This window comes from Trematomus bernacchii, unplaced genomic scaffold, assembly GCF_902827165.1.
Source record: "Trematomus bernacchii unplaced genomic scaffold, fTreBer1.1, whole genome shotgun sequence".
NCBI classification, from domain to species: Eukaryota; Metazoa; Chordata; class Actinopteri; order Perciformes; family Nototheniidae; genus Trematomus; species Trematomus bernacchii.
Window position 1 is genome coordinate 5,019,102 of NW_022987689.1, and position 26,105 is coordinate 5,045,206.

Genomic DNA, 26,105 nt, shown 5'->3' on the forward strand with positions numbered 1-26,105 from the left:
AAATCCCCTCATGCCTATGTACACATACAGCTTGGGCACACACCCCATTCTGTCTGTTCCTATATATTTCCACACAATGCTCTCTCCTCTGTGCACCTCGTGACGTTGGACACACACACATTTACACACATCACTGAAAATAAGCCACACGTGACAAGAGGCATGTAACGCTGCTCTTTGAAAGCAAGGATGCACATCTGTATTTCTCCCTGATAGTTTACCACAATTCTTGAGGGATATCTGGTTGGAATAATCTGAGCTAAGGACTAAACTATTCGGAAAAGGAGCAAGAAACACTCAAATTCATCTGTTCATATATTCTGTTCAGCATGGGAAAAGCAATTGTTATTTATGCAACGCTGCACTTGTCTGCATGTTGTGATTGCTGCTTTTGAATTTTTATTTCAAGTATCTTAAGAATTGGTCGCACACAATGAAGGTGAGTCTTTTATGTATGATTTCACTTTAGGAAGGAACACCATCTTAAGTATTTGTGCTTTACATTTAACATTTATGTTAATGTTATGTAATTTGTGTGACTTCTGTTCATAAAGAGTACATACTAAAGATGAAAGTAGTTTGATCAGACTAGACAAAGTAGATGAAAGTATTATATGGCAAATAACAATGCTATAATTACATGTATAAGGCCAATACATTGATCGATTTGTTTTTTTCTGTATGATCACAGGAGACATAGATGTACCATGGAGATCAAAGACATTGAAACATCCAGCCTTTAAGCATTTGATTTCAGTCAGAGATCTGTGGCCCTCCTCTGAATATCTTCACTCCATCTGTGGCCATATTCCCAGCCAGGGCACTTAGTCCCTCCCCCCAACCCTGACATTTGCTCCACCCTCTCCATACAGCGAGTCTTTATGGGGGACAATGATGTGGACATGGAAGAGGAGGAAGAGGTAGTCAGGAGAAAGGCCACAACAGGCCTTTGGTGGGAGGAATGTGGAGAAGATGGCCACTGTGACACACTAAGAGGCAGCATGGTAAACAGCCGCAGTTGGGCCGAGGAGCTCCAGGATATCTTTGCACCACAGACGGAGGACTGTTACAGTGGAGGGCGAACCAGACTGCCCAGCATCTCTGTGAGTGATTGTCTTTCTCTCTTTCTGTCTGAGCCACACATGCACTCAATTATTCCATCTAGGTTCATTTGTTCTGACAAATTCCACTGCAGCTGTATAATAAAAAACACATACAAACTTAAAAACTGATAACATACAATAAGATGTGCACTACAAAAACACACATTTTCAAATTAAGAGTATGTTTATCTCATGCATATACACATGTACTGTAGATACATTGTATGATTATAATAATGTAAATCCTGATAAATATGAGTGAAATAGAAAAGGTGACGGCCTCTGAACCTGATAAACAATGTCCTTAGATGTTGAGCTCTGCATTGTGACACAACACTGAGAGAAATAACTGTGTTTGTGTGTACATGTGCTTCTCCTCGCACGTGTGCCTATGTACACCCTGGTGCTCCCTTGTCTCTCTTACAGCCTATCACAGTTGACTCAGTGATGTGGAATAGGGCTGGAGGAGACATGATTAGGAGACAAAACAAACGGATAACGTGCAATTAGAAATTCCCTGTTCTGCTTTTGGTCAACGAGCGTCAGTGCTTCTCAAAAGGGCTGACATTTATTAGAGGAGCTATTATTGATAAGCCATTTTAATGGTGTTGTAGTCCAGTGTTGTCTCATTTATTAGGCTATTTTAAGCCCAACATACAACCTTGCAACCAACCATTTATCCTTAAATCTAAATGGTCCGTCTCCTCTAATCGGGGCACAGATTTGTAGCTGCTGCAATCTGTTCCTTTTCTTGATCATAAGTAGAATTATGAGGAAAAAGCAAGCAAGTGAGGAAGATGGAGTAGCAGATAACAGATCAGGAGAGAAATACTGAGCAGCTCCGCCCCCCCCCCCCCCTCTCCCTCTTCCATCTCTCTCCTCTTCCGCTTTCGTCTCTTCCCACCCTTTCGTCTCCTGCTCCCACATCTCCCCTCTCCTCTCTCTGCTGCCTCCCCCCTCCCTCCCTCCCTCGTTCTCCTGCACGGAGCTGCAGTATATGAGAGGGTCTCCTGAGTCTAGCTTCACTGCAGTGTAGAGAAGGACAGGGCGGCTTTTCAGTACGGTGCGCTGAAGGATGGTGCACCAGGAGAAACGCATTTACCAGGTGTGTGGATTTGTGTTGAGTGATTATGAGGGTGTACTGTAGCATGTGTAGCATACTATTTACAGGTAAACATGATAGCTATCCATCATGGTGAAGCTGCTGTAGAGAATTCAGCCATAATGGATGTGTGCTTGTGAGGTGGCGTGGGTGTGTTCAGATGTGTTTTTCACCTGTTTTCATCTCCTCAGACAACATTTGGAATAATTCAATCTCTCACATAACATAGGTGTGTGTCTAATCATTTAACATGCTTTGTTTTGTTCCACAAATGAAATTGCTGTACATCATTTACAGTGACCATGAGCTGCTTTGGCTACACCACATACTGTCTTTGGGAAGGGTAAAATAGGTGTGTGTGTGTGTGTGTGTGTGTGTGTGTGTGTGTGTGTGTGTGTGTGTGTGTGTGTGTGTGTGTGTGTGTGTGTGTGTGTGTGTGTGTGTGTGTGTGTGTGTGTGTGTGTGTGTGTGTGTGTGTGTGTGTGTGTGTGTGGTGTGTGTGTGTGTGTGTGTGTGTGTGTGTGTGTGTGTGTGTGTGTGTGTGTGTGTGTGTGTGTGTGTGTGTGTGTGTGTGTGTGTGTGTGTGTGTGTGTGTGTGTGTGTGTGTGTGTGTGTGTGTGTGTGTGTGTGTGTGTGTGTGTGTGTGTGTGTGTGTGTGTGTGTGTGTGTGTTGCTGTTAAGGAGGACATTCTAACCGGCTGTCTGGAGTGGATCAGCAGGAAGCAGAGTGTTGGTTGGGAGAGTGAAGGCCATCATCTATTATTTGTGCTCTGACATCACAGCCTCATCAAATGATGCGTCACAAAAAAGATAGGGGGTGTGTGTGTTGGTTGTGTAGTTTTTGAGGTTATTTAGAAAAAACATTGACATTTAGAAGATATCTCATTTTAGAGATGTCATTCAATTGCGGTGCGTCAGAGGCACAAACAAACACAAGGAGGCAGTCTTCTGGGCACTTGGCACTATCATATATAGATAAAAACTATACCCACAAAGCCGTCATTTGTATTTTGACGTTCAGGTTCAAACCCACGCAGCTCGCATGACCTAAACGTGTTTGCAGTTGACAAAAAGAAATGAGATCTAAGGGCAGCTATGAGATGAGATCAAGTCAAAAGTGATGAATGATTCAGGGGGAGCATAAGAGGCGGAAAATGACACAATTAAATCAGGACAGTCGAACTAGATGCTGGAAAACATCCTCCATACATCTTTATTGATATAAAAGAAACAAAAAAGCGAAAATGTCTCTCATGTGAGATAAGCTTCTTGAAATCGACAAACCAATAGCTGAATGACATAGCATTTTTAACCATCAACACAACATTGGCTGCTGTCTTGATAATGGACTGTTAATGGACAAGCAAAGGAAAATCATTATTGAAAATGTGGTTGTAGGTGATTACCAGAGATGTGTCGGTTCCTGTAATTGGGTCTCAGTAGTTTCATGGCATTTAATAGTTCATTGACAAATATTTAGAGTATGGATATTGTTTTTTTAATCTTTTTAAGTTCTCGGGTATGGTGCTGCCTATCCCAGGATGTATTTTGTTGGCGGCAGTGTCATGGATAGGTTGTCAGTCTACATACATATAGTTACTTACATATTCATAGTTTGAGTTCCTGTTTTACCTGAGCTGCATGTCTCTGAACTGTGGGAGAAAATCAGACCACATGAATCTGTCTTATGTGCCTTTTTAATTGCAAATGCCGTTAAGTATTGATTATAGGGACTGTTCATCGGAGAAACAGGATATTTAGTTTTCTCTGTATGATGGGCTGTAAAATGTTAAATAAACGTTTTCCAAACCTCATATTTTTAGGAGTCACAGATTATTTAAAGATACAATAGGAAACGAGAGAGGAGGAGTGTAATGTAAGGAGTGATGCCTACCTGATATCTTAGCATATGGTTGATTATATTGTTATAAATGTGTTAGCTAAGCTATGATAGTGTGTAAGCTATTTATACAATTGCAATGTCTGTGTCATTATGTGAGCTAACAGCTGGATTATCCCGTGAAATGTGTGAAAAGCATAAAATTGGATTGCATTACTGCTACATATTTTGCATTTACCTTTCCCCACATAATCCCTCTTCAGTTTTTTGTTCATTTCATCACCTTCTCTCAACCAGGAAGTGTATTCATAGCTTTAACTGAAATAGCATCTACACACTGATTTTAATAATTCCTTCCTGCGAGTGTGTCCCACTCGGTCAATCAAGCAGAGATGGAACTAAAGCAGCAGCAGCATTATTATTAATATTCTTTGTATTCAAGTATTTTTCTCTTTTTTCTGGCAGGCCCAGAGGAATGACAGAGAGTCCATCAGGCAGAAACTTGCCCTTGGCAGTTTCTATGACGACGAGCCCGTCATCTACACCAGCTGCAGCAAGAACGGCCTCTCCTCCCGGTGGGTTTGGAGTGTGTGTGTGTGTGTGTGTGTGTGTGTGTGTGTGTGTGTGTGTGTGTGTGTGTGTGTGTGTGTGTGTGTGTGTGTGTGTGTGTGTGTGTGTGTGTGTGTGTGTGTGTGTGTGTGTGTGTGTGTGTGTGTGTGTGTGTGTGTGTGTGTGTGTGTGTGTGTGTGTGTGTGTGTGTGTGTGTGTGTGTGTGTGTGTGTGTGGTGTGTGTGTGTGTGGTGTGTGTGTGTGTGGTGTGTGTGTGTGTGTGTGTGTGTGTGTGTGTGTGTGTGTGTGTGTGTGTGTGTGTGTGTGTGTGTGTGTGTGTGTGTGTGTGGGGGTGTGTGGGGGGTGTGTGTGTGTGTGTTATTTCTAGTACGGTTTGATCAATGGAGCCTTTGAAGGCCAGCACCAATATTTTGTGTTAGCTTCTGAGAGCTGGCACTTGAGATCATTAGATGTTTTCCTCTGAATGTATTCTGGGACGGATGGCAGGGGAACAATGAAACACGCCCTCGATTGAATTAGTTGTTGATCCACCAAAAAACATTATTAATTTATTTAAAGCATGTTATAACATAGCTGCCCCTCATATTGGCATACCAATATCAGTCTAATCCTATTTTCCATTAATGTACAGGACACAAAAAGTATTAAGGGCAAACATCGCTGTCAAATGACTATACAGTTACTCATCATTTGGTAGTAATGCTCATTATGGGTTGAGGAAATTATCAGATTAATTTATCTATAAAAATATGAATACTTTTTGACAGGCATGTAATATTGTGTAATTAAGTAAGTGACATGACAAATTCAAGCAGTTATTTAACTACCAGGAGAGGGTGCTATTCGGCAGATCACTTTATATATGGGGGCGTGTGGCAGTGGGTTGTCCGTAGGTGTTCGGATCAGGGGTCACAGGTTCAAACCCCACTGCAGTCAACATGTCGTTGTGTCCCTGGGCAAGACACTTCACCCCAAATTGCTCCTGTGGGGATTGTCCACAGTATTGAGTATGTAAGTCGCTTTGGATAAAAGCGTCTAACAAGTAACATAATGTAATATATTAACTAAGGACTTGCATCCAAAAACCCACAGATCAGAAAAATAAAGTAAATGAGAGTGGTGCCTTTATGGAAGTCCATTTGGAAAAATAGAGTCATGTAGTGGACAGTGCAACAATGTCATAATTGGCTGAGTAAATAAGTCGATTTATCTTGTGCGTCTGAGCTTATGTTGGACTGAGCAACAAACAGAGGAATAGGTGAACTTATTCACATAACAGACAGAAATGCAGATAGAATATGAAAGATTGCCCATAAAGCCACAGTCAGACCAAGGGAATCGACATTACACTAAACAATTTACAGCAACAGAAAATGAATTGAGGAGGTGCAGCGGAGGTGGCACCGTGGTTAACTCTTGTTGCGTAACAAGTTGCCCAGAACGAAACTCTGCCCAAGCTTCGCGTGTGTCAACAGATTTTAAATAATTTCTCACGGTGGGAGTAAGTGTCGAGAGCAAACACTTCCTTTGTCAATAGTGTAACCTGCTCCAAAAAGCATAAATGGTCAACATAATTAAATATGAATATCTATATTTATATTTATGATTATATAGTATAGCTTTACTATTATTATTGTTGATCATAATGTATTCATATCTTTGTTGTACAGAATAATTGTGCAAATGTGTGTGCATTAGTCCAGCAGTTTATATTTATGCTGCCCTATTAGTTTTCTAATGTTCAAACATCATTGTGCACTGCATTTTACAAAAGCGCAACACAAATAATAGTTAGTATTTTGCATCTTCAAATTAATTGCTAAATGTTTAACAATAGGCACTGAATTTGATTTTAGTTTGGTATTGTGAAGGAAAGTTTTGGAGCAACGACTCAACACAATGAGAACACGGGAGAGCTCGGCTATATGGCATACACTGAAGATTATTGGAAGTTACGGCCGTAGAATTGATAAAGACATTTGCTGCAGCCACAAAGTCACAAAGCTCCATGCCTAACCAATCCTGAAGATCTCTCACCAAGTATTTATATAGTTCTAGACAAAACTATTGTCAAGGGAAGATAGAAAGTGGCAACCGAGGTCGCATGCCTGAACGCTGACTAGGAGTAGAGGGATAAACTGGGTAAAAGGCAGAGCCATAGGAAAATATTTTCCTCAACAGGTATGACGGATGAAATCAAAGGAAATAATTTCCCTATGCAAATTATTATGTCACAGGTTTTGGAAACATGCACACACACACAGTGAAAAGGGTTGCATTACATCAGGCATAACCTGGTTAACCAAAGCGAGTACAACACAATTCTACTTTATTTCGATGACAGCTTTGACCTCCAGTAAGTCTCTGGCACTTTGGCTTTCTCACGAGGGGGCGTTTACATCAAACAATGGGGCCGCCCCGCTCTGTTACTGGCTGCTGTTTAAGGAAGTGCTGTTCTGTCTGCGGCCCACATGCTCCTGAAAGAAGAAGTGATGCCCAATATAAATCGATGGCTGTTATTGGTTGCACTGGAGTCATGTGACCTCCAGTGGAAGTGACGCGCACCCTCTTGAGTTTAGCTTGGTGTGGAAATTCCAACACCATCCTGTCCGGTTTGTGATGTTGTATAAGGCATTGTTCTATCCCAGTTTAAGGGGAGGTTACTTTGGGTTGATAGGTTATTTCAGTCATATTATAATGATCTGCAACTGAGTGAATGCTCTCTTCAGCTCTTGGAAAGGCTGAGGTTGAGAGCCTGTTTTTGTGGCTTTAGTTGTTTCATTCCTACTGTTCCTACTCGATTAGGTCACAGACTGGGACATCACCGACATCCAAAAGTATATGGACACCAAAACCATATATTTATTTATATATGTATATATACAGAATATAATTCCATAACTATGGCCAGTGAAATGCTTCAAAGGCCTACAGTGTTCTTGGAAGATTTTCTACAAGATGGCAATTGGCGCTGTCAAGCTTTTCAACGTGAAACTTGCAAAACCATGTCTTTATTTACCTAATCTATGTTAAAACAGGACAGGGTCTTCCCCAAACTGTGATCAGAGAGTTGGAAGCAGACCACTGTATCATGACATGTAATTACATGCTGTAGCTAAGGATTTCCCTTAATTGGAATTATGAGGCCCAGCCCACACAATGAGACACACTGTCACACCAAAGGTATGAGGACATGATTTTAGCATCTTAAAAAAGGGGCTTTTAAAAAAAGCAAAACAATTGCGTGTTAAGGAGAGTAAGTAATTTCATTAATAGAAATAAAAACCCATTAGTGCTTTTCCAATTAATCGAGTCCTTATGTAATCTGACACACGAGCTACAGTGGAAAAGTTGATTATAATTTAGCTTTTTTGTTGAAATGACATGGATAATTTCATTTAATTGCATATGTTATTATTTTTAAGCTTAAAATGTAGACATACATCAAGGCCTTTAGACTCCTCTCTTCATAACTGCATGGTGTTTTGAAAATGTCTCTGATATGTAATCTTGTTGAAACCTACATTATACACACATAACTCCTACATGATGTGTTTTTTTACATTATGTATGTTTATAATGTCTAAAACACAATCTGCAAAATAAGTCAGTAGTTTCCTTTTCGCCACGATTAAACATGAACCATTTCAGCATCTCTAACATTTCCCCTCTCATGTTCTTCACTCTTTATGTTTTCCACTCAGACTGCAGAGTGGGGTGAACCTGCAGGTGTGCTTCGTAAACGACAGCAGCAGTGACAAAGACAGCGATGCTGAGGACAGCAGGACAGAGACCAGTCTGGACACACCCTTATCACCTTTGGTATGAACAGCTTGGAAAGTGTCTTGTGTGCAACTCTGTGGAACAACAATGTGTGAGAACAATCACCTCCAACATTGTGACATTATTTACATCATTTCTTCCACAGAGCAAGCAGAGCTCATCGTTATCGGACCGGGACACGGCGGAGGAGGACTCTGACCCGCTGGATGACTGCGGCGGGTTCTGGCGGGTGCAGAAGAGGCTGCAGGAGGAGGCCCGGGTGGCGCTGGCTCTGGCTCGACCCATGGCCCGAATGCAGGTGGAGGTGGAGAGGCAAATCCAACTGCACAGACGCTCACCTGTGGCTGACCTGGTTAGTCAGTGAGAGAATAAATACAAATACAGATCAGGGGATGTCATCATCATCAGCTTTATTGAAGAGACTCAAGGTCCATTTTTAAAAGACATACAACACTCAAATGTGTGTGTGTGTGTGTGTGTGTGTGTGTGTGTGTGTGTGTGTGTGTGTGGTGTGTGTGTGTGTGTGTGTGTGTGTGTGTGTGTGTGTGTGTGTGTGTGTGTGTGTGTGTGTGTGTGTGTGTGTGTGTGTGTGTGTGTGTGTGTGTGTGTGTGTGTGTGTGTGTGTGTGTGTGTGTGTGTGTGTGTGTGTGTGTGTGTGTGTGTGTGTGTGTGTGTGTGTGTGTGTGTGTGTGTGTGCGCGTGTGCATTTACCAGGTGTGTGGATTTGTGTTGAGTGATTATGAGGGTGTACTGTAGCATGTGTAGCATACTATTTACAGGTAAACATGATAGCTATCCATCATGGTGAAGCTGCTGTAGAGAATTCAGCCATAATGGATGTGTGCTTGTGAGGTGGCGTGGGTGTGTTCAGATGTGTTTTTCACCTGTTTTCATCTCCTCAGACAACATTTGGAATAATTCAATCTCTCACATAACATAGGTGTGTGTCTAATCATTTAACATGCTTTGTTTTGTTCCACAAATGAAATTGCTGTACATCATTTACAGTGACCATGAGCTGCTTTGGCTACACCACATACTGTCTTTGGGAAGGGTAAAATAGGTGTGTGTGTGTGTGTGTGTGTGTGTGTGTGTGTGTGTGTGTGTGTGTGTGTGTGTGTGTGTGTGTGTGTGTGTGTGTGTGTGTGTGTGTGTGTGTGTGTGTGTGTGTGTGTGTGTGTGTGTGTGTGTGTGTGTGTGTGTGTGTGTGTGTGTGTGTGTGTGTGTGTGTGTGTGTGTGTGTGTGTGTGTGTGTGTGTGTGTGTGTGTGTGTGTGTGTGTGTGTGTGTGTGTGTGTGTGTGTGTGTGTGTGTGTGTGTGTGTGTGTGTGTGTGTGTGTGTAATATATTATCGTTACTGGTGACAGGGGACAAAGATTGATCTATATATAAAGTGACTTACTAAGACTCGTTCCAGTAAACACAGCATAATAAAAATGACAAAAGTCAATAGAATGGCAGTCAGGGGTAATAATTGAATAGTTGTCTGTGACTAAGAGAAAACCCCGAAAACTGTGTACCAAAGGGGCCGCTATATTGACATTTGCAAACATACTTTATAATTTAATATGCATTATTACTGTTTTACTTTATTTACATTTAGCACATTTTGGCATACAGTAATTTCCCTTTTTTGTGTGTTTACCTAAACAGCTTCCCCATCTGCCCCACATCAACGAGGGCTTGATGAAGAGGAACCTGAGGCGAGGGGACATGAGGGACATGAGTCTGGGACAGCTGCAGGTCATCACGAATGACTTACACTCACAGATTCAGAGTGAGTAGACAGATAGACAGAAAGACACACAGTCTCACACACACACACACACACACACACACACACACAGTCACACAGTCACACAGTCACACACACACTCACACACACACACACACACACACACACACACACACACACACATCAGTAGCATCTCATTTAAGTGGCGTACCACTGTTGGCATGTAAAAAGCATTTTCCTTTACTATGTCAGATTGTAATAAGGTGAATAATGAAAAACAGCACTGGTTTGGAATTGTTGATACACATAAGGGCCTCAGACTTTCTTCATCATCATGGGTTATATTAAATAACCTGAAAACAAGGTTTATAAATAACAATGCTGATGATTATATTGAAGATTCATGCTATTGTGTGCCCTAGTAGGTGGTCAAAGTAGTATACCATTTCAGAAAGGATGTTGGTTTGAATCCAGCTAACTTAGTAACTCCGAAATATAAAACGGAGGCCAAAACACTTAATACTTGATTCTTCCTCTTCTTTCCAAAATCTTTCCTCGACCACCATAGTGGAATCTTCAACAACCCTTTAACCCTTAATTGGAGTTGATTCATGTTTAATCTTACACAGGTCTAAATGAAGAGCTGGTGCAGTTGTTGCTAATGAGGGATGAGCTGCATGTGGAGCAGGACGCCATGCTGGTGGACATAGAGGATCTCACCAGGTGAATCACCCTTTTCTCTCTGTCAAAATCTCAATGTCTAGCCTAAATGTTGTAGGAGATGAGTAGAAACAATAAGCTGTAGTTGCACAGGTACTGTTCACCTGTGCTCACTTTAATGCACTTCTTGTCTTTGTTGTGACAGGCACGCTCACAGCCATCAGCGGCACCAAGCAGAGAAAGCTATCTCTAAATAAACACCTCGTCTACACGTGTCCGTCTGCACGCCATCTTACCTCCTGCTCCATAGACTGTCCCCAGTGTTACTAATAAAAACTCCATCTGTGCTGTTTCTGGAGAATTCACTATACCTGTACTGTAATATTAACACACAGACACCGCATCATGTATTGCATCACAAGATGTTGTTGAAGGACAGGGCATCTCAAAAGAGGCTGAGTGATGGCTGGTTTCAGTATGGACACAGTTGCATTGTGCAGGCTTTTCACCACCACTCAGCACGATGAATCATGCCATATTTTATAGAATAAGTTGAATTCTTTCAATGTAATTGCATCACCTAACCCCGATTTACCTCTTAATGATTTTTGCACAGTACACTCGTGTATGTTAATGCTGGGTGGGAGAGATCGCCTGCACATCCCTGTTTCTCCCATGACTGGAAACGTATCAACTTTTAGGGGCCACACCTTGCTGAATTTGTCTTTTCTTTGTTGTATAGCTCACTTGGTAGAGCTGGCGGTCCATGTATTGGGGGACCCAGGATCGAATCCGGCCTGAAACCATTTACGCTAGTCAAATAAAAAGACAAGATAAACCTATATTGATATCTGTAGGGAATTGCAGGGGTCATAGCAGCAACAGCAATAAGAGACAAGGTAACACAGGATAATGCAGGTGAAAGTACACACAGAGATAATAAGAATAATAATTAAGAAAACACATAAGTTAATGCCTTTATGTACTCGGTATAATAGACAAAATGACAACATATGGTTTGAACAAAGGGATAATAAAGGATAATTATAAACATGTAAAACAAATTAATCACAACCAAAACATATCTATTTTATCTGTTCAAAGGGTTTATAGACATATTGTATGTACATGTTAAAAGATGCTTTATTAAAAAGGATGAAAAACATGCCTTGTTGTCTGGCTGTGTTTAAGTGTTTTCACTCGCTTTTTAGGAATGTTATTTACCACAAAGTTACATTTTCTTTTTCTATGATATGCTTCATCGATTAATGTACTTCAAAAATGATTGTAAAAAAACTAAACTCCAGTAATAAATGTTTCCATGGTGTGAACTTTTGTTATATTTGGCTGGTTTTCATGAGAGTTCATTTGCATTTCATGGTCTTGTCAAATGTTCAGGGGTTTATGAGATGATCTGTAAATCATTACAAAAACATAAATTGTTTCATTGAGGTATGCTTGGGAAAATGAGTCCGCTCTCTTTGACATATTCAGCCTCAGAGTATCACGGACGGCTGCAGCGGAGTTTTCCGCTCATTCACACATTCACACTTATGTAACCGAGTTTTGTGGAGGATTACCACAAGCTAAAAAGAGGAACAACTCGGACAGACAAAAATAAAACTACATGCATTATGAGGTAATCCAAATTAACTGATATTATTAATATTACTATTATTATTATTATTATTATTATTATTATTATTATTATTATTATTATTATTATTATTATTATTGTAGTAGTAGTAGTAGTAGTAGTAGTAGTAGTAGTAGTAGTAGTAGTAGTAGTAATAGTAACATTAAAAAGTAACTGAGTCAGCAGAAAACAACACTTTTTATAATGCAAATTCATTTTAGCATTTCAACACACATGAGTTTTATGGTTTTTTTTGTATTTCTGATAAACCTGTAACATTTTTACAATAAAGAATCTATTATATCTATTTTCTAGAAGCCAAAATCTGAAAACATGACATTTTAACTAGTTTGAGTTCATTAAAACAAACACTAAATTGTTTTCAAGATGTAATTAATTCAATATTTCTGCAAATCATTGCCATCTAATAAACAGGCTTTTTTTTACTCATATCAGATTGAACTAGTAGTTTATGTCAAGTATTTTTTTATCCATCTACCATTACAATTAATTGTGATTGTTTGGCATTATTGATACACTGGACATTGGATGAATGTGCAGGATTAGAGATTATAATAACATATGACATAATGTGTTCAGTCCTGAGTCTGAACTGAAATGTCAACAAATGAACAGCGTGTGAACCTCGATTACTCATCAGAGTGTGTGTCTGTTAATTCCAGTTTCACAAAGCCATTTGGTAATGTAGGGGAAAATTACATAACCTTAACTTTACACTTTCAATTTACAGCTAGGTGTAAATTGCATATAGATGTTGAGGGAAATCCCTGCATCAGTGGGTATAAAACACTTAAGGATATCTGAGTTCAGTCAGTTACAGCACATAATCTGAATCATATCCAAGATGCCTCTCTTCCAGCTCTGTGAGTATAATGTAACCTGACTGAACAGCATTTTCTTTTTGCAAGTTGTTTAACTCGTGCTTGACAAAGGAACTATATATTCTGTCCTTTTTTTGTCAGACTTCACTCCTGCACTGCTGCTGCTCGTGCTCACCTGTCCTCAGGTCAGCCAGTCTGTGCCTCTGATGGTTAAAGGAACGGTGACAGACTCCTTGGTTTTCTCCGCTCAGATTCTTCTACAGAGCATCACTGGTGTACTCTCAAAGGTATGTTTAAAACACTAACTAAAATACACTGTGATCTTTAAAGTGTCTTGCATTTAAACATGATATGTCTGTTTGCTAGGCTGAGCCGTTTAGTGGAATCAACTGCAGTCAGGAGATGGTGAAGCTGAACAACGAGACAGACACGCCATCAGTATGCGCACCAAAGGTAAATTATTAGTATGTTTAAATGTAACTGTTGGGAGTTCTGTTGTGCCTCTGTTTTACTTCAAACTGAACTGTGTTTCTCCTGCAGGGATCAAAATGCTCAGGAATCAATAAGACGGAATTTGATCAGGTGGGTTTTGCTCTGTCTTTGTGACAAATATAATAAGAACACCTATTTATTAACTGTTTAATTTTTTAACTTAGAAGACAAAACAACATAATATTTTGAAAGAGCCTATTAATTAGCCTATTATCATTTCATCTGATTTACAAATGTATAATTTAACAACCAAAGCAAGAAGAAACATCCTTTAACACATTGCTGAGTTATTTTATTCACTTCACTTTATGAGTAACAGCTGTCCAATCTAATGAGATTTGATACAATTGTTCTGCCATTTAGTCTATTTGTATCATGTCTATAATATATATTGAGAGGTGTTTCTAGTCATCTGTATTTAAACCGAAAAAAATAATAAGAAAACACATTCAAAACAATGATTACATTATAAACTACATTTAACTGAAAGCTTTGAAGCTTTCTGAAAATTGTGAGCTTTGTAAAGATAGATTTTAAAACAGGGCTGTTCCAATGGACCGCATTAAATTGTACAAGGGAACAATAAGTGTGTGTACAGAATGTGATATAATGAACTGTTTCTCCATCCAGGACTTATGTCTGGAAAACATAGGGAAGGATCTGCATCACTACTTCACATTTCTAGCTGCTCAGTCGGACCCTGGCAAATTTATCGACCCAACTCTGTCTGGTCTGAGAGAGCTCATGCAGGTAAATCATTTGCCACTACTCTCTCCATAAAAACACTGTATTCTTGTCTGTTAGGCCCAATCACAATTAGAAATGGTAGTATAAAAAAAATGTATGAACTGTGAATAGGACATTTTCTGGTTACGCATGATTGTTTAGTTGAATTCATACGCTGAAGTTTAGATCAAAAGCCACATGAATTGAACGGTTGTTAAAATAACATTGATACATATGAATCATTTGCTCTCTACAGAACTTCTTCCCAAAGCATCTGCCATCAGACCTGGTCTCAGAGGAGGTAAGAGATCTCTTGATACCATGATTTAATTGGTCAAGGTATCTTTGCACAGCTCAAGAAAAGTGTGCTTATTTATATGTTTCTAATTGTCAAGAAATCAGAGATTGAACACTCCAACTCTAAACATTGTTGGAAGAATTGTCATTGTCTAATTGTTATTAATTATTTCCTAATTCTTCTGTGTCTCTTTAAGGATGCCTCAGATAATTCAAGCAGCTTCGATAAAAAGCTGAACCTCTGCAAAGTGCTGAAGGGCTTCCAGCTCCGCAGCATCACAATCAACAGAGTCCTTTCTTACATGAACTCTGGTGAACAGACTAAATGAGAAAAATGAGCTCTAAAAGCTCAGGAGTTTCAAAAAAGCTAAACAAAACACAAACTACAGTCACAGTCCAATGATTCAAATAATCTAGAAAACACTTCAGTCTACTTTATGACTGTTTACAGTACATATATATTATTATTATTATTATTATTATTATTATGAAGTAATGTAATTTATTTACATCATTATGGTGTGTATTTAAAGAATTTTTACTATTTATTTATTTATTTATTTATTAATGATATTAGACTATTTATTTTCCACTATGTATTGTCCTGTCATTCACTTGGTTCCAAGAATCACCAAATAAAAACTTTTCCTGCATAAATCCTGCTGATTATACTCTCATTTATTTTAAATGATATTTCAGAAAATGTATTACTGTTAGATCATATAGGTAATATTCTATACATTGACATTTTATCGCCAATGATTTGGGTCAATTATTGGACTTTTTCTTCTTGTTGGTTATTCTATTTCATTCAATGTTTTATAGGAAATTTAGAATTTTCTTCAACTTACAATATTCATCATTTAAGATGGTCCTCAAATCCTAACATGTGATTTTATTTTACTATTGGGCTATGAAAACCGCCTGACTGTATTTTCCTGTAACCACTTCAGCCCCTACGGATGAGTTGTATGAGACTGCAAGTTTGTGTTTGTTTACACTTGGTTTGTAAAGTCCAGTGTTAATAATCAACTTACTATTAACTGTCAGTAAAACGCCTTTTGTAATTCAGAAGGATGTGAAAGTCAGTCAAAACGTGTTAAGTGTCTGACTTAAGGTTTATTTATAAACACTAAAAAAACTGATACTTGAATTAAGGCAGAGTTAGGATTTGGGCTTAACTATCAGGTCAAGACTAGTGAAGTCTACGGAAAGCATTGTCAGTTGATGTTTGAAATATAGTCGAAATCACAAATAACTCAAAATGAATGGTGATTGTCTTAAAAGACTCCACTTAGTGAGCTGCTTCATGCTCACTTTCAGTGGGCGCTGTTGGCCGCTTTGTTTTCCGATGTGAAGTTTTGAAAGAGCTGCAGGTTGGTTATTCATTAAAACCTCACTGAAAGGGAAATAAGGCTTTTGTTTTTTATTGGAATCCTTTGATTGTCTAAAGAAATTGGCACTGAGACTTGTGGCTTCTGGGGTTGAAAGAGACCTATGACGTTTGTGACACATGAGTGCATTACAAAATGCACTCCCCACACCTTATCACCTGAATCTCCTCCTAGAGCACCATAGTGTTCTTTTTAGCCAAACATCTCTCAGAGGTGTTTTATTAACCTCTCTGTCTTTTATTTTCATCTAAAGTAAAAGACAGAATTAGCACTTTTGAAACAGGGCTGAAACAGAGGGGTTTATGGGATGCTACAATTCGTGATCTGTTGGGTATTTCGAGACAAACTCTTCAGAGACATGTGTTGTATATATCTGAGACCTATTATATATTGATGAAAAACAGTATAATAGGGGACCTTTAAATACTCTTTTAAAAATAAACACTTTTAAAAGATTTCTCTGGGCAAAAACATTCATCATACTGCTACTTTGATTCCAAAAATCCTACCACTAAAGCGGAAACATGTGTTAAAACATGAAAACAACAATTTCCTGCATTTATAAAATGTAAACATGTAGGTATATCAAAACATTTAAAGAAGGGTAGCCTTTATGTAGCATTAAAGGCAAAGAATCTTCTTCTTTATATATATTTTCGACTGTGGAATAACAAATGTATGAATATCATTGTCCTTATTTACTTTAATTTTTTACACTCTTAAACTAAGAAAACGTTTGAGCAGCTGATATTATTATCTTAATTTAAACGGTGTCAATGGAGATACAATAGGTTATAAATGCAGCTGTAGTGACACCTAGTGGTCAAATTAGTTTATAGCATAAATAGCTTAGCCAAATGACCATGCTAACAAAACGTGTAGCCTTTATGTGAAGTTTTTATCTATGTTTTTAATTCATTACAAAGACTCAAAATGATAAACACTTTGATGTCGACACGTTCCAAGTAATGTCCAGCAGACATGCGCAGTGCAGCTGGGTTTAATCAGTCACAGTAGTGATGGGAATTCCGGCTCTTCTTGGTGAGCCGGATCATTTGGCTCGGCTCACCAAGAAGAGCCGGCTCTTTCGGCTCCCAAACGGCTCTTCAGTTTACCACATATTATACCTTTTATAATTCAATCAAATGTAGCCTTGTTTTGACTAATGATTTATATGTGTACACATATCACTTAAATTATTCAATACATCCTTTGTACTGAAGTATTCAAAAGTAAAAATGACATGTTTAATATCAATTATTTGCTGTGGCCAATTGTTTTCATTGCATTTACAGACCCTTGTATCTCTCTGATACCACCCAATGAATGCACAGACTTGCTTGTCGAACCACGCTACACAAAGCAGATAGCAACACCTATAACAAAACCCGAGGTGACAGGGCTTTCAGTGTTGCAGCTCCTAGACTGTGGAACAGCCTCCCAGTACATATCCGGACTGCTGAGTCTATTGAACTTTTTAAATCTCAGCTAAAAACTCACCTCTTTGCACTGGCTTTTAATACTAGTTGAACATTACATTTTTACATTTGTATGTGTTTTTTTAAAAATATTTTTCTAGTTATTGTGCTTTTTATCATGTTTTTAATTATTGTTTTATTATTGTACTCCCATTGTGTTATTTAATATGTATTGCCTGTACAGCACTTTGGTCAACTGAAGGTTGTTTTAAATGTGCTATATAAATAAATAAAGATTGAGATTGAGATAAAAACTTAAGCATAGACATTTTAAAAAATGGGCTACTCTATCGACATTTTAAAATTATATTTAAAGAAAAGGCCCTGACTAAACAGCAGGGCTCTATTTCAGTATTAACTATAGAAAAAAAGACAGCAACAGCTGACATCAAATCTTTGCCGAGCCCAAGGATAATCATAAATAAATAACATAGTGAAAATAAATATATTGCAATGCTCAGTACAGCAGCATCCAACCGTCTCTAATCATAAAAAAACATAATAAAAATAAATGTATTGCAATGCTCAAAACAGCAGCATCCAACAGTCTCTAATCCTTGGATATTACATGTCACTGCATGCATGCACGGAGCAGCTGTAGCGCGGAGATCATCATATCATTCTGTCTTGTATTACTTAACAACAACAAAATAACAAAAAAAAACGGCTCGTTCGCGGGCGCGAGCCGGCTCCCGTCGTTCACTTAAAAGAGCCGGCTCTTTGAGCCGGCTCGTTCGCGACCGACACATCACTAAGTCACAGCCCGCTCACAGGTGTGTTTGAGTTTGATTACTTACAGCTGTGATAAGCGCCGCTCTTTCCAAACCTGTCAGAGGACAAGAATGGACGTTCACAGAAGCTCTTCTTGGTGGATTATCGTCCTTATCTCGCTTTCCGCACTCATAGAGAGCCAGTTATTGCAGAACGGAGGCTCCAGCGACAGAGCAAACCCAAACTTCCCTAGCAGCACTCATGGAAACATCCAGCCTCAGTTGGCTGCGGGCCAGCGGCAGCAAAGCGCCGGGCTCAGCGTGCAGCCTCGACCCGTCTTGGTCCACTGCCACCCGGACTCGATGCGGGTTGTGGTGCAGGCCGACATGTTTGAGAAGGGCCTGCAGGTGGACCACAGACATCTGCGCCTGGGACCGGGTTCAGTGAGTGAAGGGAGTGCATGTGGAGCAGTCCCATCAGGAGAGGCGGAATACACCATCCAGGCCTCCCTCGGGGATTGTGGAACTAAACTCTCGGTAAGCATTAGGTACATTACATATTGTATTGTATCATGTAAGCTCAAGTGAACTTGCTTAAAGACGTTTTTATTACTGGTTTAGGTTCGAAACGCTTTTTGACATGTGGCTTCTTGTGTCTTTGTCGTAGTTTTGTTTGTTATTTTGTCTGTGTGTGTCTCAGACTGTCTTTTTGTAGTTGTTTCTTGTCCCTTTTGTAGAGTTTTTCTTGTTGTAGTGGTGGTTTTGCACCATTTTGTAGTTGTTCTGCGTATCTTTGGCATCAATTCCTTGTAGTTACTTCATGTCTTATGTGTCTCTGCAATCAGTTTGAGCCTCACCCTCGTTAGTAATGTAAGTGCCTCTTTGATTGACATTTTCACAATGGAGGCCCAGTAGGCCTGTTTACTAATCCATCCATGTGGTTATACTATTGACGTGTTGTTTATTCGTTCTGAAAGACTATCATTGTTCCTTTCAGTCGTCAAAAGAGAAGATTATCTATTCTAATGTTCTGGTCTACTCTCCTGAACCTTCCCCTGATGGTTTGCTTAGACTGGATGGAGCAACTATTCCAGTTGAATGTCATTATGAAAAGTAAGTCCTGTATATTGTGACACAGTACATGCTTATTACTACTATTTGAAATATTTCTCGAACACTCCGTATATTTTCAGGAGGTATTCTCTGGATGCCATCTCCCTGCATCCGACCTGGGTTCCTTCTGTCTCCACGATCTCAGCAGAAGATCAGATAGACTTCAATCTTCTACTGATGACTGGTACTAATGGCATAACAGTGATCTTGCGTCTTTTATTATTCTTGTGCATCTTAGTCGTATGCTACAGTTTTCTTGATTAATACTTCTCTTTGAATATGCCTGTTGTACAACCACATTTCAAAATGACTTGTTTGGATTTCTCTTTTTCATCCTTGCAGGTGATTGGCAGTTTGAGAGGGGATCTTATTCGTACTTCTTGGGTGACACCATTAATTTTCACGTTTCTGCCTTCATGGGTAACCACATGCCCCTGCGTGTCTATGTGGACCATTGTGTTGCCACAGCAACTCCCGATGCAGAGGATACATTAAGATATGACTTTATTGAGCATTATGGGTAAATGCCAAAGATTGTTATAGTAAGATAATTGTTCTATTTTTTTATTGTTGAAATTTAAGGTATCTGCTTTCCCAACCACTTTCTTCTTTTCCTGCTCTAACAGATGTCTAACTGATGCTTACCTGACTAAATCAAAGTCACTCTTCCTACCAAGAGTTGAAGAGAATCAGCTTAGGTTTCAGGTTGAGGCCTTCAGCTTCTACCAGGCACCCAGCAATCAGGTTGGTTATTTTTTCTGTCTGTGGCATGCACTTTGAACACCAAACCTTTAACGAGAAAACTGTAAGACTTGATAAGTTTGCTATTTTTGTTCAATACACATAAACCCTAAAGAGGAGCTTAAACATATTTCACTGAACTTCTCTCTCTCTCCCATAGGTCTATATAACCTGCTACGTGAAGGCTGTTCCAGCTGTGCTAGCCGTCAACTCTCAAAACAGGGCCTGCTCTGTAATTGAGAACAGGTATTATACTAATTATGCATGTTCAGTTTTCCTGTGCAGTATCCTTGTAATATCAGAAAAAAGGAAATTAGTTGTAGCATTTCAATTCCAATCATCTGATTTGTCTCCCCTGTATCAAACTTGGCGATCTAATTTCACAGAATTGAGTCCTCCTAATTTCAAAAATTGCCTCCTTATCCAGATGGAGGTCAGTTGATGGGAACGACCAGGTGTGTAAAAGCTGTGATGTCACCCATGGGGTGGAGGAGCCTCTGGCAACAGAACCCCCTAAGACTATCGTCAGCACCAAAGCATGGCCCACCGAGACTAGGCAGAGGCGTTTAGTCCAGAACAAACCAGAGGAACCCGAAGCACATTTTTTCCGTGTTCGTCCAGGAAGTCAACACAACAAACAGCAATCCTCTGCTAGAGTGATGAAAAGAGGAGCAGAGTACAAAGCAGGTGAGTACAACAAATGGTGATGACTTCTTACTTTTATTTACCTTTTTTATTTAAAATCAATCTATGTGCAGTGCAATTTCACTAACCTCATTGACACATAAACCATTTGAGCAATTTGGAAAACCGAAACATTCCGAACAAACCAAAAACATTAATGCATACTAAATATGTTGTTTTACAATGGTAATGTATAACTATAAATAAGAGATTCAATTTATACCCGTTTTTAATTATGTGTTATCATTTTTATTATTAATGTTGTTTTTTGTGCAGCCGAAAGAGACCTATTCACATTTTTGTAATTTTGTTTTATAGAGCGAACTATCCAGTTGGGACCCATTACTGTCTTCCCATCAAACACATTTGACAAAAAGCCATCAGACTCCAAAACAGTACTTTCACCAAAGAGCCGGACCTCCTGAACGCTGACTTGTACAGGATTAAAACATTTTGGACAGAACACAACTCCTGTGAATACAGGGGTATCATTCTTAATACCATCTCACCTGGAATAAGGTTATTTGAGTACTTTTCACATTTCCAATTACTGTTATAGTTCATATATTTTCTGTAAAAATAAAAACATTTCCGAATAAACATTTTACTTTAACTTGGCTTTTTTTAACCTGCTTATTACAAAACACATGAGCATTATAATGATCTCAATTACTTTATCTGATTTTTCTTTTTTTTCCAACATGCATCCTGCATCCTGTAGTTCTTTGCCAAGAACTTGATATGCCTTTTAGCAAACAATTCAATTAGCATTGGGTTTGAAGCACTCAAGTCATTGGGCCAAAACGGCACAAATGGATGTCAAAAGGTTGCGTTGTGTGTTTGTGTAGTTGACACAAATTCACACTATGTGCATCCTTCTGTCATCCACTGTAAAAATGCATTTCACATCCCGCTATTTTGATCTGAGAAAAAAAGCAGACACCCTTTTAGGAGCACTTCCTGCCATTATTACCGCAGCCTACCCATCATGTCCTCCCATTATTGATTAATCATTGTGAGGGTATATGCAGAAATATAGAATGTTGTCTTTGCTTACTTCTTCCAGTAAAATAATTAGTCAATTGTGTGATTATTGGTCACTTTAGAGACCTGTATTAGAATAGTTTCCTGGAGAAAGAGTGCTTATTAGTGGCCATTGTGTGAACCACTTTGAAAGCCAACCAAACCATCGCAGCCTTCCCATTAATGTATAAATATTGCAAATGGAAATGTGTCGGGCTCCTGCTTTCTGGAACACTTAGTAGTTTTGGGTTTGGTTGTGTCAGCACCTCGGACAGCGCCCACCCATTGTTTCCCTCAGTGGGCGTGTTAAGTGTTGTCCCTGGTGCTGAATCATCAACAGTCTCTTCTGCAGTCTGCTGGTTTAATGTCCCCTCCCACCTTCACAATTAATCAAAGGCTCATTTCTCAGTGCTGCAGACACGACTGGTCGATGTCCTGGGCGCCTGTTTACTTTCATATCCAATGAACAAGCCATCGGTGTTTACGTTGGCTGGACGGCATCAACATAACCGTTAAGTGCATAATAAATCAAGAGCAGATTGAAGTACACTTAAGAGTTCATGTCACGCTTGTTGACATATTCATATGCTACAGAGAGGGATTCAGCTGTCTGCGTAGCCCCACTTGTACTTTATAGTGATAGCTGACTGCTGACAGTTCAATTTGTGAGCATTTTTTTTTGTTCGTTATTTTTCTCCATTTTCCGGTATTTTTCTATGTCTCGTGGGCTCGCAGTTTGTTGGTGATGGCTCCGCGTCAACGTTTCAGCCAACCCATCTTTCAGAATATTGAGTGAATCTTCTTGCCTGCGCCCTGTTTCCCGAGCGTTTCCACCGAGCATTACTGGATCATCTCTCCCTTTCAACTCAGCAATGACGTTTTTCTACAATTGCCAAGCTCTGGTGTTGTTCACCTTTTGCTTTTTTGTTCGCACAGTTGTTTATTCCATCCGAAAATGTGGACCATACATTTGTCGAGATGACCAGGTTTGCTGCGCACAGGGAAACGACACCACTGCCGTCACCTGTTGCAAGCAGTTCGTGGACAACACTTACTACAACATCGCCATGGTCACCCGGAAACTTTCCGGTGTGCTCATTATGCTGCTTCTCTTCGCTGTGGGATACTTTGTCCAGCGGATGTTGTGTTCCAGATCCAGGCAGCTCACCCCGCCACCCCTCCCCGGACTCCCTGCTGCTACCACATCGCAAGAGCCGCTAATGGAGAGCAGCACCCCGGACAGCCTGAGGGATCCAGCCCCTGATGTGCAGCTGCCTTCATACGAACAATGCAAACGTCTGCCAACATATGAGGAGACGGTGCGGGAAGGGAACACAGGACAGTCGGAGTTCAACATGGAACAAGTTATGACAAGGACGTCAGTTCCATAACTTAAGTCTTCAATAAATGGCACTTTATATTTTACATTTCAGATTGCGGTTTATTTGGTTATTATGGACGTTTCAGAAACACAAACACAAGCCGCCCTGGAAGTTATCTGCCTCTACTGTGTGCGTCTGAGCGTAGCCTACATGACCTATACTCGCCAAGGATTGTATCAGTCATTTATCTTTGTTCCGAGGAATGTATCAGACAAGTGCCTACGTTCTGTATTTATTCTTTTGCACAATTTATCAATGACTTTGCTTATATAAATTAAACTGCTATGGTAATGCTTTTTAAATCAGCTGCTTTAAATCATTAAGAACTTTCGTGTTATGTCGTAAAAAATAACATTTGACACTTTGTCTTCTTGCCTCTTTAACTCTTCTATAATTATCTTTAATTCATACAAATATATAAACAACTCATTTAGCACAACAGACTAGATTATTGTGAAAACTGCATTATTGCACATGAAGTATTCATTTTTCTGAAGGCGTCTATCCCAAACATTAGCCTATGTGCACTTGTCTGTTGCTTATCATGCTGATGTGAATGCTGCGTCAGTCAGATGCCTTTATGAACCCAGTACTATATCAAAATGACATGGCTGTATGACATAATTCCGTTTCATAATTGACATAAGATCTGCTGCACTGGTAAGTGTGTGTGTGTGTGTGGCTCTAATGCACAGTAATAGACCATAAGGTATCTCGTGTTTCATGTGGTATCCATTATAGTGTCCTATGAAGTAGCCTAGCCTAATGGGTTCACTAGCTCTAATGCTATTAGCGAGATTATGTTTTTCCAACAAGGATGCAGTACAAAAAAATAATTAATCATATTGTCAATGCATTGAAAAAAACACATTTCATATAAATACATGTTTTATTTGACCATTTGGACCACTCTCCTAAAGGCCTCTTCAACCCCAAATCCAGTGGACGCGGAACAAGGCTGAACGAACCAATCCCGACCAGAGCAAATCTTCCTCAGGTTAAACGTGTCCTTGATTTCAGTGACAGTCAGAGCGCCATTCACGTCCTGTTTGTTGGCCAGTAGGACCAGTGGACGGCCCCGCAGCTGCTCGCTCCCCAGAGTTTTCTCCAGCTCTTTCCGCGCCTCCTCCATGCGCTCCCCGCACGAGCTGTCCACAACAAACACGACGGCTGATGCGTCCTGGTGGAATTTGGTCCAGTGCTCGCGCATCTGTCGCTGCCCACCGACATCCCACACGGTTAGTGAGAGGTTTTTCCTGTTCTTTCTCGCCTCGAGCATTTCCACGTTGAAGCCGATGGTGGGAACTGTTGTGACGCACGTGTTGTGTTTCAGTTTGTAAAGGAGAGTCGATTTCCCAGCATTGTCCAGGCCCAGGAGGAGGACTTGGGCTTCCGGTTGTTTCGATCCTCTCAGTCCCATGGCGGTGTAAATATAAAGCAAGTCAACTCAAGTGGGCACTTACAGTTCTCTTTTGACGTAATGTTAGCTTAGTGCGTTGCCCAGAGTTTTATAGATAAGCCATTAGCTCCATGCTGACAATAACTCACCCATAAGGTTCCACAGGGTGCAAAGTTTGTACCAACCAGAAGATAGGCCTATCCAGTGGCGGCCGGTGGTCTTTTTTTTTGGTGGGGCTCTTGACGTACCGCAAGTGACCTACCCGGGGGGTTTCCCCCCGAATTTTTTTTTCGAGAAATGACCCCTTAAATGATGACTTCTGGTGATGTTAGAGGGGGGGGGAAGGAGAAATCGAGGCTTAAAAATATGAGAAGACTGATCAATACCTCCATAATCTTCAGTGTGGAAAATATTATTTATCAACCTGAACATCTACTACTTTACCAGGAATTTGTGTTCTCAGAACTGGTCTGTTTTTTTCTTTCTTAAAACTGTTCATGTTTTATGAACCAACACCTTCACCAAGTAGCTTTACAGTGAACTGCATGTGAGATATAAAATTAATAGCATCTTTTCAGTAGCATTAATTATAAATATTTAAGTGGTTCAATACAAGTCACTACAGCATTTCAAACTGAACTGTGAATAAATGCAATTTAAAAAAAATAACCACAGCACAAAATGTCATAAATTGTGTTTTTTCTTTGTTTCTCTGAGGATTATTTACAAACAGGCTTATTTACATATATCAATAACTCAGAAATGAAAAAGCTACATCGTCTAACACGAACAACCAGTTAGCATAATGATAATATATGTGTTATGTACAATGTATCTGGCAAGGCTAGAGCAAGAAAGAACATAAAGTTTGCAAAAGGTTTAAATAACTTCAAGTATCTGTCTTCAGATTACGTGGAGGTTTTAGTCCGATGGGAAGCAGATTTTAAGCGACACCGAAGATAAACCAAAAATGTGGTGGAGCTGCAAACCGTGTAGTGTTGCTGGGACAGAACAGGAGCTATAACCGTTGGAAAATACATCACAGACAATGCAACAAACGTGGAGACAGAACAATCACTTCTGTGATAAATGCCCACTTATTAATAAACTTCTAACAACCATGGGAAACCTCCTCTCTACATATAAAGTGATATCCAAGCATGGGAAACAAAAGACAGCATTTACCTGTTTGCATCCAGCTAGCCAAGCCTTTCTTGTGTACCAGCTACTTGTGAAGCCTCGTGTATAAATGTTGTCTTTTTCACGAGATTGCTGCGATATATTCAAATCGGGTTGGTCCGGTGCAAGGTCTTTAAGCAACAATTTATCTGCCAAACTTCTCCTTTCGAAAGGATTGGAGATTAGCTCTTGAACAGAATTAGGCGCGGACCGAGGT

At 39.7% G+C, this 26,105-nt stretch overlaps 4 protein-coding genes across 5 annotated transcripts; 3 read left to right on the forward strand and 1 right to left on the reverse strand.

The window, feature by feature from the left end:
• Nucleotides 1-890: 890 nt before the first annotated feature.
• On the forward strand, nt 891-12,123 carry zgc:153615 (uncharacterized protein LOC777747 homolog). 2 transcript variants are annotated; one of them, XM_034138159.1, is made up of 7 exons: nt 891-1,103; nt 4,511-4,620; nt 8,320-8,437; nt 8,544-8,750; nt 10,051-10,174; nt 10,762-10,855; nt 10,998-12,123. In XM_034138159.1, the coding sequence occupies exons 1-7, from the start codon at nt 903-905 to the stop codon at nt 11,047-11,049; spliced, it is 906 nt and encodes a 301-aa protein (XP_033994050.1). In that variant the 5' UTR covers nt 891-902; the 3' UTR covers nt 11,050-12,123. The 2 variants fall into 2 exon arrangements, with proteins under 2 accessions (XP_033994050.1, XP_033994051.1); XM_034138160.1 differs by lacking the exon at nt 891-1,103 and adding an exon at nt 2,095-2,208.
• A 1,170-nt stretch (nt 12,124-13,293) lies between these two features.
• Nucleotides 13,294-15,114, forward strand: LOC117488965 (interleukin-12 subunit alpha-like). The gene is made up of 7 exons (XM_034138162.1): nt 13,294-13,312; nt 13,412-13,557; nt 13,637-13,723; nt 13,811-13,852; nt 14,393-14,512; nt 14,745-14,789; nt 14,983-15,114. Exons 1-7 carry the CDS (start codon nt 13,294-13,296, stop codon nt 15,112-15,114), a joined length of 591 nt encoding a protein of 196 aa, XP_033994053.1.
• A 3,305-nt stretch (nt 15,115-18,419) lies between these two features.
• Nucleotides 18,420-21,518, forward strand: LOC117488962 (zona pellucida sperm-binding protein 3-like). Its single transcript, XM_034138158.1, has 8 exons — nt 18,420-18,904; nt 19,365-19,480; nt 19,561-19,664; nt 19,823-20,000; nt 20,107-20,224; nt 20,382-20,467; nt 20,649-20,908; nt 21,224-21,518. The coding sequence occupies exons 1-8, from the start codon at nt 18,500-18,502 to the stop codon at nt 21,328-21,330; spliced, it is 1,374 nt and encodes a 457-aa protein (XP_033994049.1). The 5' UTR covers nt 18,420-18,499; the 3' UTR covers nt 21,331-21,518.
• Nucleotides 21,519-23,993: 2,475 nt separating this feature from the next.
• arl14 (ADP-ribosylation factor-like 14) lies at nt 23,994-24,766 on the reverse strand. Its single transcript, XM_034138161.1, has one exon. It carries the CDS (start codon nt 24,728-24,730, stop codon nt 24,200-24,202), a length of 531 nt encoding a protein of 176 aa, XP_033994052.1. The 5' UTR covers nt 24,731-24,766; the 3' UTR covers nt 23,994-24,199.
• Nucleotides 24,767-26,105: the final 1,339 nt, after the last annotated feature.

Coding starts and splice junctions, on each gene's coding strand:
- zgc:153615 (XM_034138159.1), top strand. CDS start 903: ATGGAAGAGGAGGAAGAGGTAGTCAGGAGAAAGGCCACAACAGGCCTT. Junction 4,621..8,319: donor AAGAACGGCCTCTCCTCCCG/GTGGGTTTGGAG, acceptor TTTTCCACTCAG/ACTGCAGAGTGGGGTGAACC. Junction 8,438..8,543: donor ACACACCCTTATCACCTTTG/GTATGAACAGCT, acceptor TTTCTTCCACAG/AGCAAGCAGAGCTCATCGTT.
- arl14 (XM_034138161.1), bottom strand. CDS start 24,730: ATGGGACTGAGAGGATCGAAACAACCGGAAGCCCAAGTCCTCCTCCTG.
- LOC117488965 (XM_034138162.1), top strand. Junction 13,558..13,636: donor TCACTGGTGTACTCTCAAAG/GTATGTTTAAAA, acceptor TCTGTTTGCTAG/GCTGAGCCGTTTAGTGGAAT. Junction 14,513..14,744: donor GTCTGAGAGAGCTCATGCAG/GTAAATCATTTG, acceptor TGCTCTCTACAG/AACTTCTTCCCAAAGCATCT.
- LOC117488962 (XM_034138158.1), top strand. CDS start 18,500: ATGGACGTTCACAGAAGCTCTTCTTGGTGGATTATCGTCCTTATCTCG. Junction 20,001..20,106: donor GACTTTATTGAGCATTATGG/GTAAATGCCAAA, acceptor CTGCTCTAACAG/ATGTCTAACTGATGCTTACC. Junction 20,468..20,648: donor TGCTCTGTAATTGAGAACAG/GTATTATACTAA, acceptor CTCCTTATCCAG/ATGGAGGTCAGTTGATGGGA.